Source organism: Ornithodoros turicata, unplaced genomic scaffold (genome assembly GCF_037126465.1).
Source record: "Ornithodoros turicata isolate Travis unplaced genomic scaffold, ASM3712646v1 Chromosome13, whole genome shotgun sequence".
NCBI classification, from domain to species: Eukaryota; Metazoa; Arthropoda; class Arachnida; order Ixodida; family Argasidae; genus Ornithodoros; species Ornithodoros turicata.
In genome coordinates, this window is record NW_026999307.1 from 3,396,308 (window position 1) to 3,409,293 (window position 12,986).

The 12,986-nt window shown below is 42.7% G+C and overlaps 1 protein-coding gene across 2 annotated transcripts; it reads right to left on the reverse strand.

The window, feature by feature from the left end:
- Positions 1–8,354: 8,354 nt before the first annotated feature.
- On the reverse strand, positions 8,355–12,698 carry LOC135372126 (uncharacterized). Of its 2 annotated transcripts, XM_064605825.1 has the most exons (4): positions 12,533–12,698; positions 12,018–12,077; positions 10,134–10,287; positions 8,355–8,567 (listed from the first exon to the last, which is right to left on the reverse strand). In XM_064605825.1, exons 2-4 carry the CDS (start codon positions 12,058–12,060, stop codon positions 8,435–8,437), a joined length of 330 nt encoding a protein of 109 aa, XP_064461895.1. In that variant the 5' UTR covers positions 12,061–12,077; positions 12,533–12,698; the 3' UTR covers positions 8,355–8,434. The 2 variants fall into 2 exon arrangements, with proteins under 2 accessions (XP_064461895.1, XP_064461894.1); XM_064605824.1 differs by lacking the exon at positions 12,533–12,698 and having other exon boundaries at positions 12,018–12,112.
- Between the last annotated feature and the right edge of the window lie 288 nt (positions 12,699–12,986).

Consider the following 12,986-nt stretch of genomic DNA (forward strand, 5'->3'; position numbering starts at 1 on the left):
AGGCTGATAGTTTTTCAGTATGGCTCATGAAAACCTCAGGTACATTTTGTGAATTGGATCAATGCTTATGTGTGTTGCTTTGATTAAGTTTGCAAAAGTAATATTTACTTATTAGAATTACATATCTTCCAGTGTCTTTATGCATAGTGCTCATCTTCATTGTATAGTGGTTAAACATTTCTAATGACAGTTGTGTGACTCGATTCTCCCAAAATCTGAATGCAATTGTGTGCCGCGTGTTACGATGATTAAAATTGTAGACTCCGCCTGCGCGTCATGCTTGCAATATCCATCACTTCCATCGCGTCAGTTGATAATAGATTCCTTCATACATATATTGACAACTGTCCAATCGTTCAAGAAAATAAGTACACTGTGCAATTTCATAAAATAAGCTTTCGCAAAATATTAGTGATCCTCTTTGTAAACAAAGATTGATGATGTTTGTCCCTTCAGATGGCGCACCCTTGGAAGTCGCTGAGAAGGCGTGTTAGCTTAGCTCAATTGGTAGAGCCCTGGTCCGGTAATCCAGAAGATGTGGGTTCCAGTCCTACAGCTGGCTAACCTTTCCAGTGACTTTCATCTTTCATTGATGTAGCATGCCTCTAAATTTCAATTAGCGATTCTTCTTCTACAATACTTTCCTTCGGGTGTTGGTGTTGTATAGAGTGTGGGCGTGTAAAATCTATTTGATTGCCAGCGCCGATTCCATGCGAAGATCCTTGTACATAGTGTTGAATAAGCGTCTTTAGCAATCTTCAATCTAATCATACTAATAAGCTGTTTTCGTTGCGATGTGTAGAATACATTACATTGACGACAAAGAATACGTTTATTATTTCAGTTCTACACTTGTTTATTTCGATAAATTACAGTTCTATTCCAAACTCTGAAGTTTTCGTTTGTTGTCTTGATTGATGAATTCCGAAGACATCAAATAGTTTATTCTGATTATTGGGCGCTTGAATCCGGTGTTGATTAACGCAGGCGATATGTTGTCGCAGTGTTTGTATTGCTTCAACAACTTGCAATTTGTTGCGATGAACTTGCACAGTCTCTGATGTTTCCTTTCTTTGTATGAATATTCTTGAATGGCGTACAAGTGAGTATTAGATGAAAATCGTCCGGTGGTTCACCGCAATTGATATGTTTGTTGAGTTTCAATAAGCGATGATACATAAGACCTTGCACGACAATATTGAACTTCTGTTCATTCGACATCATTGCAAGAACTGGTGGAATAAAATAAATGTGTAAAGGCTCTAGTGGAACATATCACGTGATAAGATTTTTTATGTATTTTCCATTTCAACCGTTAGGTGTAATTTCAACAAATCCGCACTGAATCGCGCGATATAGACTGCTTGTATACGATAATTTGATCTGATTGCTTTCTTGATTAATGCAATGCCCATTGCGATGATTACAATGACATTTGGTCTAGTGTATTTCAATTATTCGTTAGCAAACCTCAAAAGCTCAGCCATCAATCCCAGTGGTCCTTCCGATTGTTGTCCGATGCTGTCCGATTGCACGATGTTGACGTGCAAATATTGCAACTATTGTGCAACTATTGTAGATTCGGCATACAAGTTCTTGCACCTTGAATTCCATAATTTGCTCCGTATCTCCAAATACGACCATGTCTAGGACGTATTGAAATGCAGCGATAATTGAATCGTTTCGAGGCTCCTCCATTTTGAAGCATTTTTTTATCACATCTTCCCATGACTTATGGTAACAAGTACAAAATCCGTCCCCCTCTTCAATGTACAGCAATTGTCTGTTCTGTTTTGTAGCGTGCCTCTACACTTAATTAAATCATATCGGTGCTCATTTTATTTATTAAAAATTTATTATGTTATTTTGTTTAGTATGTTATTAATATCCACCTGTCGTGAGAATTATGAAAGTCAATTTACAAAAAAGATGTGATGAGTAAGAAAAACGCGAGCTTTAAACGCGCTAGAATCCTCAATTCCCGACTTGAGTTGTTTGAGTCAGTTTATGACTTTCACCTTTCACTTTCACCAAGACCATTGTAGGATCCCCCTACTCCCTGCAGGCGTAACCTTGGCGAAAGTGTATGGGAGCTCAGCTACCCTCTCTCATTTTTTTTTGCTTGTGGGTTCTGAATGAAAAAGACGTGTTCCTGTGATGTATCGCCCTGCTTGTTCAGAAAGTGTTTTCCTAAATTAAGTACTGCTTTGAGTTTGCGTCAGATGATCGCTGGATTGATATTAATAAAAATATTCTACTAGTTGGGAAAGTATTTTTATGTTGTGGTGCTTTGATTTTTGCTGTAGCAAACTTTTACATTAATTTGCATTTCAGATTGGTTGTTTGTTTGTGGCTTCTGTGTGTAGAAATTACTATTGCAAACGATCATAAAATGATGTAATTAAATTTGATTCTCGTTTTCGAATGAGTATTGTTTCTATTATTGAATAAATTTGACTTTCTCTCTTTGCTTCATATATTCACTCGATTGATATTTTGTGAGTTGAGAATAATGTATGCATAATAGTTGTGTCTGATTTGAAATACATTAAATGCAACGTTTCTAGTTTTGATTGAGTATTGTTTGCGCCGATAATATTTCTTGTTTGCTTAGATAATGTTTCTCTAAAACCAGTTTGCACTCACATAAAAGTTATTCTTAGATTTTTTTTGCATGCTATTGTTTGTTTGTTGATAGAATTCTTATTGTCTTTTCGAGAATCGCATAATTCCGATGTCTATTTGTGATAGTTGATCAATAAAAAACTTCGCCCCTGTACACCAGTCCTAAGAATATTGCCCTTTGTAGGAAAGAATGTGAAAGAGAGAGAGAGAGAGAGAGTTCCCCACCCCATAGATTGACAAAGGACGTTTGGTTTTTTTCGCTCTGGGCTGTATAGAGGGAAATAGAGAGAGAGAGAGAGTGACCTCCACCAGGCTCAAGTAGCAAAGATTGGCTGTACTGCAGGTGTTGGATACCTCTTTCAAGGTAATGTTTATAGTGTCTGAGTAGGACGAAAATTGTATATTGTTCGACTAGATTAGGTCGCAAGGATGATTTTATGATAGTTCAAAAGATAGATTAATTCCATTTCAATTTATTAAGTTTGTAATGTTTCTTGTGTGATAGTTTGTTTCGATATTATTTTCCTGCTTGTATCTGTTGTTTACACGTTGGCAGATGCGCCGTTTAGAGTGTTTCTCTGCTATTCAGTGTTAAGTGCGTGCATGTTTCTCGTTTTGATAGATTAATTCTTTTTCAATTATGTATCCTTTGTGTACCTCTTGTTTGCGTGTTGGATTGTGCATTGTTTTGGCTCTCTATTAGCTGTTGATCTTGTTTCTCATTATTTCCTTGCATATATCTATTGTTTACGTATGGATGATGCACCGTTCAAAGTGTTTCTCCGCTATTCTGCGTTGCTGCATTAAATTCGTCATGTTTCTCGTTTTGATAGATTCTTTTTCAATTATTTTTCTGTGCGTATCTCTTGTTTGGATGATGCATTGGTTTTGCTCTCTATTAGCTGTTGGTCGTGTTTCTCGTTATTTCCTTGCGTGTGTGCTATTCACGTCATAAGAAATTGATTAATTGTGTCATGTTCGAATATTCAACTTAGCTTCCCATAGTCTTTATTATGTGTATTGCGTTTCTTCTGCTTCTTTAATAGTTTTTCTCCTTCACGCAGCGTCACAACATTCCTACCACTATTTGGCTTTAATAAATTTCATGTTGTACTTTTGTGTATGGCTATCCTTTGCATGTAAACCGCCCACCGCGCAGCTATTGTAGCGGGAAAAGTCGGCCCAGGGTGAAAACATGTGAATGAATTCGGCCCAGATGTTGTCAGTGTGCATGCCCCTACTTGCGTGTAAATTGCCTACCGCACCACTGTTGTAGCGAAAAAATTATGAAACAAGTCAGCCCAGGAGGAAAAATTGCCAAAGAAGTTATCCCAGGTGTGATGGTATCATTGCCTGGCTGGGATGACAGTGTACATGTCCCTACTTGCATGTAAACCACTCACGCGCCGCTTGAAAAAATTGCGAACGAAGTCTGCCCAGACGGAAAAATCGCCAAAGAAGTCGGCCTAGGTAGAAAAACTACTGAACGATACTGGGACGCGCGGCTCGCTGGCAGGCACTCGGACAGCCCCTCACCCGCCTACTTGCATGTAAAGTGCCCACGCGCCACCTGAAACAAATGCGAACGAAGTCAGCCCAGGCTAAAAATCGCCAAAGAAGTGGGCCCAGGGTGCACAACGATAAGGGCACGCGCAGCCCTTCGGACTGCTGGTAAGCTCCCGGACAGCCCATCACCCGCGCACCACCTACCGCGCGCTGGAAAAAAAATCGTGAGAGAAGTCGGCCCAGGTTGAAAAATGCCCGACGGTGAACAGAGGCCCTCCGCCAACTCCACCGATCACTTCATAAGAATCTGATTAATTGTGCCATATTGGAATATTAGCTGTTGTGCTTGAAGTTACGTACATCTGTCAGAACTTTGTAATTAAAACTCCGCTATTGTGCTCACGTATAATAATGTTAGACTTTTTACAATAAAACTTTTAATTTTGATTGTAGTTCTATTGATTAAAAATATCTTCCTTGATGAAAATGTGCTACCCCTTCTGCTTAATTGAAAACTTGCGTGATTATCACTAATAAGAAATATTGTGTATGATGTATGATACCCCTTCAATGCCTGTAATAAGTATAACTTTTGTTACCTGTATTGTGTTTCTTCTGCATCAAATTTTTGGCTAAGTTTTTCTCCTTCACACAGAGTCATAACATAATTCCCGACACTAATGACTTTAATAAATATATTTTCACTTGTACTTTTGTGTATGGCTATCCTTTGCATGTAAACCGCTTACTGCACACATGTTTTAGGGGGAAAAATTTGCGATTCAAGTCAGCCCAAGCTGAAAAATGACGAAAGAAGTCGGCCCAGGCTGAAAAATGTGAGAGGGTGAGCGGGCACACAGCCCTCCCCCGCCGGTAAGCGCACGGACAACCCTCCGCACACGCGCCGCGCGGGAAAAAATACGCGCAGGACTCAGGGCTCAGGACTCAGGGCATACAGGGTTCTAACTCTCATGGGTTTTCTCTCCCAACCCCTACATACTACTCATAAGAATTAAAAGTTGCGTCATGAGGATTAAATTCCACGGTATAAGAACTAAATTCCGCGGTATCGGGATTAAATATGACTGGAAATCCTAAAAGAAATAACGTTGATCATGGTGACACCTAGTGATAGGCCCACCAAGAAATCTCTTATCCCAGATACCTAAGCGTCATCTGTGTTCTTAAATATGCTGTGTCAACCAGCCATGGTCTTAATGGGGTTTGAACACTTCCATAGATGGGTCATTCCACGCCAAGCGTCCGATACATTGTGCTCGACCGTCCCCGATTTCTTTCAGATAAATTGTGGTTGATTGTTCCCATGCGGTCAATGCTCTTCCGGATTATTTTTGCCGCAAATGTTCCTTTCTTTTTTTTTCTACGTGGCAGCCTTCTGAAGATGGCGATTCGAAACCTAACCTATCTAGTGAAAAAAAAGAAGAAAAAGAAGAAAGATTATAACAAAAGAGCTGTTGCGCAAATTCCAACCGAATCTCTTCTGAGGGAAGGCAAAGCATGATACTTTCGTGCCAACACCGTTGAAGGTTGATCAACACTTTTTATCGAGAGTTTATGCCCCGAGAAAACTGTAGAATGTCGAGAACTTTTGGAGTTTTTTAAGGAACTCTGCAATTTTTTACAGCCATTTAAACTGTTTAGCGCTGTTGTGTAGGAGGCAGAGAATGTGTTAAAAATATTTTGAGGCGCGCAGACTTGGAAGAGTACACATAAAAAATAATGAATTTCGGAAATATTGCTGTTTACCACATATTCAGCCGTCAAGTGCACACTGAGGTGGTCCCGATAAAAATATGAGACGATTTGCATTTGATAGCATGCCCCTTGAACATTTATTTTACAAAGTTTCATAGAAACACTTTTTGTTTTAGCAACGAAGAAAATTTTTTTAACTTGACCACCCCCGCAGTTATCCGGCATTGCCCCGCAAGGCTGCTTCACCCAAAGACGCATCGCCGCCGCTGCTGCCAAACGCACACGGCAGATGGCCAAACCGATTTGCGTTGCCTGCAAAAAGATGTTGAATGTACAAATTAACTTTCGAAGCTTCAGGGTTTCATGAGAACGGCCTTCTGCGGTGGCGCAGCACACAACGAGCACTGGAGCCAGGGATGTACCTTGATGACGACAGGACTGTACCTATTACATCTAGCTCACTTTGATCGGAGGCGACACCGCCCTCATGAGTCGGCTCGTTATGTTCAATGACGTCACTTGGACAGTTTTAAATACTCCCTTCTGTTATTGTCTGTTATTGTGTTATTTGTTGGTAGCCCAAAGAGTGAAGTTGTAGACCTGTGAAGGAGCTGTTTTATTTGTGTTTCTTCATAAATTTCTGTATGTTTCTTTTTCTTCATTGTTGTTTGTGTTTCTTTGCTTTTTGGAACAGCAAGCCTCCATCGTGACTAACCTTTCCCTTCCTTTTTTTTATCATCAATAAACATATCCCTCACACCATCTATTATTTCTTTTTAAATAACGAGTTAGCACCGCAAAGCAACTGTGGCTACGAACGCCGTACAGACGTAGATAGATGAAGAGAGGACAGCAGGAAGGACTGAGGGACAGAGGGGGTTAGTATGCGTCCTAGGCCGACTTCAGGGGGAACTATGCCGACATTCGTCTGGAAAGTCTGCCGGAAAACACAGCCGCTGCGGGGCGGGGAGGCGAACCCGCATCACCTCCCAGTCTCGGCGTGAAAAGCGGCCACCCTAACCACTATGCCACGTCACCTTTTTGTTGCTTGGCGCCGTAGAGTAGGCGCTAGGAAGCGTTGTGTGCGACATCGCTCGAACAGATTATGGTTATTCAATATCTCGCCAGTGCCCGTTGTCACAGAAGTTAGGCCCTAGGCCCAGTGCTCCTACTGAAATGTGTCGCCGCAGTGGGCCTTTCTCATGAAAACCTGAAGCTTGGAAGGTTAATTTATATAGGTTGTTTTCTTCTTCTTTTTTTTTTTTACTGAAGAACTGAAGATCGGTTTTTGGGCAGCTCCCGTGTGCGTTTGGCGGCAGTGGCGGCGATGCGTCTTGTGGTGAAGCAGCCTTGCCAGGCAATGCCAGATGAGCGCGGGGGTCGTCAAGTTCTTTTTTTTTTTTTTTGCCGCTGCTGAAATAAATTGTGTGTCAACGGAACTTTGTAAAATAAATGTTCAAGAGGCATATTGAAAAAACCTGAATTTGTCTCATATTTTTATCAGGACCACCTCAGTATGCAATTGACGGCTGAATATATTATAAAAAGCAATATTTCAGAAATTCATGTTTTTTTTAGTACCATTCCAAGCCTGCGCGCCTCAAAATATTTTAATGCGTTCTATTCCTCCTACACAACAGCGCTAGATAGTTTAAATACCTATGAAAAATTGCAGAGTTCTGTAAAAAATTTCTCGGTTTTTCGAAAAATTTCCGTAGTTTTCTCGGGGCATAAATTCTCCATAAAAAGCGTAGTTCAGCCTTCAATCGTCATGGTACGAAAGTATTATGCTTTGCCTTCGCTCAGAGGGGTTTGGTTTGAATTTGCGCCAAAGCTATTTTGTTTGATTTTTTTTTTTTTTTTTGCCAGGTAGCTTACATGTGCAATCGCAATCTTCGGGATGGTCGAGCGCAGTGTCTGGGATGTTTGGCATGGAATTATCCAGATGCGGTTCATTACATTACGAACGCATTGTACTGCACGCCAGAATACTGAGGAAACAAGAATTCTTCTTCTACGTGTCGTACTCAGCGAGATACAAGTCCTGGAACATACTCCCGAGCATCACAGAGCTCAGAGTTGCGTGCATTCCCATTGGCAGGCGTAAGCACGTGTCTTCTCCTGCACTGCCTCACTGGCGGCGGCGAAGGCTGTGATGTCAGAGCCGCATGAGTTTCAGTACTGGCGGTGCCCATTATCTCAGCTTCTATTACCCTCATCGCTGCGAAACTTTCGATGCAGGTTCACATCGGTGCAAAGAAGGGTGCACGTGAAATTCGTTCAGTAAATCTCTCCCACACAGAACCGTCTTTTACGCTAAATCCTGGATAACGTGGGATGACCTGTCGAAACCCTCTTAAGTACTCTCAGGTTATTGGATTTCTGGCCGTGTGCTGAGACGAAGTGCCCGTTGGACTGACTGCACCGCTGGGCGTTCATTGTGCATTGGTGTGTGCATTGTGAAATGGATTAGTTTGGAATAAATGTGACAACCGCAGCATGCCAAATATGATAATTTATGATGATTTATTTCGTACAACATGCCTTCGCGGGTGTAGTTCCGTGGGATATTCGTACATTTCGCTCCTTAACATTTGCCGACGCAAGACAGATCGCCGGCTTTCATCTGAACTCGCCACTCTTGGAGTAGTTCATCAGCAGCGTATGAACATTCTCCCTGTAGGCCGTCCTTCAGACACGTCTCTGCTGCTTTCAGATAACTGTGAAAGAAAATGAATATAGTAGCGAATTTCGGTACATCGGAATAACTCTGGGAAAACGATACAATACAGGAAGTTATCAAACCGAACCTTAGCAACGTGATGTCACCCGCTTCAAGGAAACAGGGCGGTTGGCTTATGTTTTCTGTACCGTTATCGTGAACATCTTCTGATGTACTAAAACTTGCTGCAGTCAATGTTTTTCTGTTGTTTTCTTTCTTTCTTTCTTTTCGATGCGTTGCGGATGGGATCTGTCCACTTGTACCACAGAATGTTTTCATTCCCCGGGGTCTGGTGAACGCCAGAGCGTATCATCGCCCAAACACATAGGAACGTACCGCACCGTGTACCAACGGTCCGGGAAAGAAGTTTACCGAAGACGCGTGTCTTGTCACAGGGCTGCGGGCAAGCTGCTTGCGAATGATACGCTAGTTGGACAATATATCGCGGGGCAGGAGTGCACTTTTTCCACGAATGTACAGGTATACCCTTCCTTGGTTGGAGAGCTGAGAATGAGTGCCGGGTACAACGTGACGAAATGTTGAAATTAGTGTCGAATTGATGTTCAGTTGCGGAAAATGTTGCCAAGTACACTAATGTGTGCGAAAATAATAGTAACAGCGCAACAAATTGCGCTCGGCGCCCTTCGACTTCGTACCAGTCATTCTACAGTGTGATCCTTTGGAGGACCAGATTGAACACCGCTTCACCAATACGCCATTTTCGGTAAGGCCTCAATTGCCGTAATTTATCTTTCGTGGGGTCCGAAACGTGACAGCCGACATTGTGCGGGAAAACTTGTCGAGGCCTTTCGGAGATTACGTTCAAATTTCCAGCACGCCGTACAGACTAGTATTGGAAAAAGATTATTGAAAAAGCAACCGAGTTACAGCTACTACACGAATAAAGTAACTGAACCCTTGATAGCCCAGTCAATACAGAGTTGGCTTGCTGAGCTCGAGATGGTGGTTTCAATTCGGTCGAGGGCGGTAGATAATTTGGGGGAGGCAAACATTGTTTCGAGCACCGTATGTCGGGGATTTCAGGCGCGCGTCACCCCACGTAGTCGAAAGTATCCGCAGCTCTACCCTGCGGCAAGTACGTGCACGTTGAAGAAACACAAAGACAAGGACCGGCACGCAGTAGCAACGGATGGTTTAATGAAGACGGAAAAGGTAGTTGAAATCTTCGGCCATTTCGCCCAACCCACGTCCAGTACTTTTTCCGTCTTCTTTAAACCATCTGTTGGCAGTGATTGCTTGTCCTTGTCTCTGTGTTCCCTCAACATGCCTATACTTCCTGCGTTCCCAAGTGCTGCGTATGTACTATCAACAAGACGAACGCTTCGCCCCACATCTCCATTCCGTTTCAGCTACTCACAGTTCTGCGAGCCACGAATAACAGGGGGCAACGGCATGAGCAAGAAAGTGCAAACACCTTCGAAAATTACTGGGGAAACTTGTAACGGTTCTGAAAGTAACTACTTATAGAAGAAAGGTAACTAGTTTGCGATTATACCCCATAGACACGATCTTATGGTTTTTAGAGTATGGAGGACATTCATACCAGCAGACTGCCCTGGCTTTTGCCGGATCTGACAGGTCCACTGCATCTAGCTGCTCGGCAACGGCACGATGGTCAGGATCTTCTCTCAACGTGTAACCGCACGTGAAAGCCACAGCAAACCTGTGCTCTTCCCTGCACCCAGCAGATACGACCGCTGCAGAATATTTTCGAATGAACTGTATGAGTAACGTCAGCATAAACAAGCACTTCGAGAACAGATAGTTTCATCTTTCTAAAATCAGCGTCTGGAACAGACATTTTCGAGTGGTTGCTTCCGGTTCTATTCCCACAGAGAGGAAAAATGACGGCTCCCGACGGTTAATCGAAACTGAATTTTTAAACCATTGTCATGAATTTAAAGCAAAGGTTTTCGGTCGCAATCGGTACATTGAAAATTAATTTACTTTCACTGAAAGTTAATAGTGCACAATGACAAATTGGTTGCAGTGTTCGAATATCTACTGTAGGAGAGAAACTATCAGTTTATTGTAGAGAATGACAGCATGTGCATGTAAGACGACCTCAGGATTAACTGTGCGTGAAGTGTCATGATTATGAGCAATGCCCACGTGGGAAGCCAGCCTCGTCAAAATTTAGCGATTCCCTGAGACCCTACGCAGAGAATAAGGTGATACCGAAACAAAAAGAAAGAAGGAAAGCGGGGGGGGGGGAGGCACGGAGTACTCGGCTCCTGTTGTTATAGCACGCCGTTACAAGCCGTAACGAAAGGCAATAGAGTTACCATGGCCCGAGAGGGGGTTAGTATTAATATTAAGAAAGCTTCAGCTCGTGCATCAGTGTTTTTGTGCATGCTGCGCGTGCAGTCTCGGTGAAAAACATAGTGCGCGTTGCGAAGTGGACTGGCGTCGCTGCTCGAAGGACATAAAGTAAATGTTGTCAGTGGAACATTCGCGAGAAGTGTTGTGGGCAGTGAATCGGTGTTGAAAAACGCAGCAGCGCAGATCACACCGAGCATATACGAAACACTACGATCGGACCCGTTCCAAATCCACGGGCCCACGATAGGTATGCGCGCTATTCTCCTACTGTCTCATTGGATGCCGCCAATCTTTGCCTCCTGGGCATCCCATTCGTTGCCGGCAAAGACGGCTCTATTTTCATTGCGTTTTCCTTCTAAGCGGTAGCGTTGTACGAGCTAGTTTTGTTTGAACTGCCCTAGTTGAAACACGTACTTTGATTTGAGAGCAAGTTGTTTTTACACTTTAGTGCCCCTTAAATTCTTTTTTTCTTTGTGAAACGAATCTTCCCCATGTGAAAGCATTAGGGTAAGGCAAGAACTGGCAAAAAAAAAAAAAAAGAAGAACCTCTAAAGGCGAGAAACAATATACACGTCACAATTTATAATTACACTTGCTTCCGTGCGCTCAGCGTAATTTCGGGAATAATCAAATTACGCTATGCAGAGGCATATCGGTCCGGTCTCAACCTGCTACACATCCAAATGAAGTGCCTGAAACTGGGAATTTTGCTAGTCAGAATGAAGCTACAAATGTGCACCTTGTTCTAGCAAGGAAGCGTTCCAGATGTTGGTATTACTTACATTTCATTGCAAACCGGTGTTTAATTACAGTGTATTAGCGGGCGCTGTAACACTTTTCTTGGTACTGACGATAGAGTACATGCTTCAAGGGTGACCAGGAAAGGTGTTCTGGACAGCTCGTTCCTGGATGTGGCAGAAATGTATATCTATTTCCCAGCTCTCAATAAACGACAACGTTGACAACAGTTTACTTTCGTGGTAATGAATGTGGTAATTCATCACTGTCGACACTAATTTTGCCCAGAGCACGAGGCCTGTTAAGAATGCAGATTACTCGTCAATATACGCCCTGTATTGATATGACGTATGAAATTGGTGCTTACCTAGCAGACTGCCAAATACGAAGACAACTGCTCGTAGCTTCATCTTGCCGATGACTTAGGCTATGTATATGGTGAGAAGGGAATATTGTGAAAGTGCAGTCATCATAAATGGTAGCAAAACTTGAAACCAGACAATTTGTGCAATTACTGTACTTACAAGCGGCCTAGAACGGTTTTATTTATATATTTGTTTGTTATACCCTCAAGGTAATAACCGGTTAATTTTGTAAAACAGACATAGGAGTCGTAGGTTTGTTTTTTTCTCTACCTCCCATCTCCTTCTTTATGGCGTCCTTCAGAGTTTTCATTTCCACAGTAAATATTCATTCTTACATTACCCTCCATCAACAGATCAATCTTTTTGGCAGTAGAATACCAGCAATGGTACGCCTCTCATAATAATCGTGATATGATTCCTGCTGCTTGGACCGAGCAATGTACAGAAAATATTCCGAGCTTCACACATAGTCGGAACCGATATAAAGAGAACGGAAGAGCGTATAAGAGGGCCTTACCGGATGTAACACTTTACGACGAGCTTGCTGATATATTGACCGTGGACACAATATACACAGGAGTAAGTGGGTGTCTCTTGCAACTTTCTTTCCTTACACGAAGCAACCAATGGCTGGTGCTTTTAGGCTCTCGTAGATAGCGTACATTGGACAGTGGCGCAGCCCGACGAATGTTATCGCTTCCGCTTCCCTTCTGCACGCCACATAGTGAGTTTCTGGCACATGTTCTGGCCTGGCTTCCCCGTTCAGTGCATTTTGATACGGATGTTAACAGCAAGAAATTTTGTCGTCGATGAAGAGTACAGGAAGAGCGGAGAACGGACGCCGACCCATTACGGTGGCACGTTGTGAGCAAACTTTGTTAAGGAATAAGGGTGAGCAGTCAAGCGAGCTGAGGCAGGCTGGTGAAGCAGCAGACAGGACGAGGCTCAGGCCTTGAGCCTACTTTTTTGTG

What these genes read in the sequence shown, in the direction of transcription:
- LOC135372126 (XM_064605825.1), bottom strand. Translation starts at nt 12,060, where the DNA reads ATGAAGCTACGAGCAGTTGTCTTCGTATTTGGCAGTCTGCTAG. An exon ending in CGTATTTGGCAGTCTGCTAG is followed by an intron (nt 10,288 to 12,017) that starts GTAAGCACCAAT and finishes AATATTCTGCAG; the next exon opens with CGGTCGTATCTGCTGGGTGC. An exon ending in AAAGCCAGGGCAGTCTGCTG is followed by an intron (nt 8,568 to 10,133) that starts GTATGAATGTCC and finishes TTTCTTTCACAG; the next exon opens with TTATCTGAAAGCAGCAGAGA.